This window comes from Trichinella spiralis, assembly GCF_000181795.1.
Source record: "Trichinella spiralis strain ISS 195 chromosome Unknown Scfld2, whole genome shotgun sequence".
Classification (NCBI taxonomy): Eukaryota; Metazoa; Nematoda; class Enoplea; order Trichinellida; family Trichinellidae; genus Trichinella; species Trichinella spiralis.
The window spans coordinates 4182972-4183851 of NW_003526941.1; the positions used below are offsets into that span (position 1 = coordinate 4182972).

At 38.9% G+C, this 880-nt stretch overlaps 1 protein-coding gene across 1 annotated transcript; it reads right to left on the reverse strand.

Moving 5' to 3' along the window:
- Window positions 1-495: 495 nt before the first annotated feature.
- On the reverse strand, window positions 496-575 carry Tsp_03426 (hypothetical protein; the record flags this gene model as incomplete). Its single annotated transcript, XM_003379725.1, has 1 exon — window positions 496-575. A coding segment is annotated over one exon (80 nt), but the record flags the coding sequence as incomplete, so codon positions are not given.
- Between the last annotated feature and the right edge of the window lie 305 nt (window positions 576-880).

Below are 880 nucleotides of genomic sequence, written 5' to 3' on the forward strand. Positions count from 1 at the left end.
ATATATATGAAGGTGATTACTGCATAGGTGAAGGTAAGTGGTATGAAGGTGAGCATTGTAAAGTATATGTAAAGAGTGAAGGTAAATGTACTTGTAAATAGAAATTACAAATTTTAAGCCTCAGGCGATTTGTTTAATGAAATATGCAAATTTTTAATCACCTATGGGTAATATGCAAATTTTTATTTGCCCTCAGGCTACGCCTGGGGCTATGCCTCAGGCAAAATTCTGAAAATTTCGAATTTTTTAAAATATAGCCCCAGGCTTTACCCTCAGGCTACGCCCCAGGGCAAATAAAAATTTGCATATTCCCGCAGGCTATCCCCCAGGCAATTTTTAGCACAATATTTGCCCTAAGGAAGGTTTTATGCAAATTTTTAATCGCCTCAGGGTAATATGCAAATTTTTTTTGCCCTCAGGCTACGCCTGGGGCTATGCCTCAGGCAATTTTTTGAAAATTTCAAAATTTTTTGAAATTTAGCCCCAGGCGTCGCCTCAGGCTATGCCCCAGGGCAAATAAAAATTTGCATATTCTCGCAGGCTACGCCCAAAGCATTTTATTGCGCAATATTTGCCTTCAGGAGATATAAAAATTTGCATATTACCCCTAAGCGGTTAAAAGTAGGGCTTTTTCTACTTCCCTACTCCCGTACTTGCAATTCCAAACTTACCTGTTCTGTAATACCTGGACTCTCCACTTACACTTACCTGTACTTTAACGTACATTTTAGAGCATCTTACTTACCTTTTTATCCACTTACCTCTACGCTATCGTAGTTACCTTTTAACCACTTACCCTCTACCCTATCGTACTTTTCCCTTTTATCCACTTACCTACTACGCTATCGCACTTTTCCTTTTTATCCACTTTACCTCTACG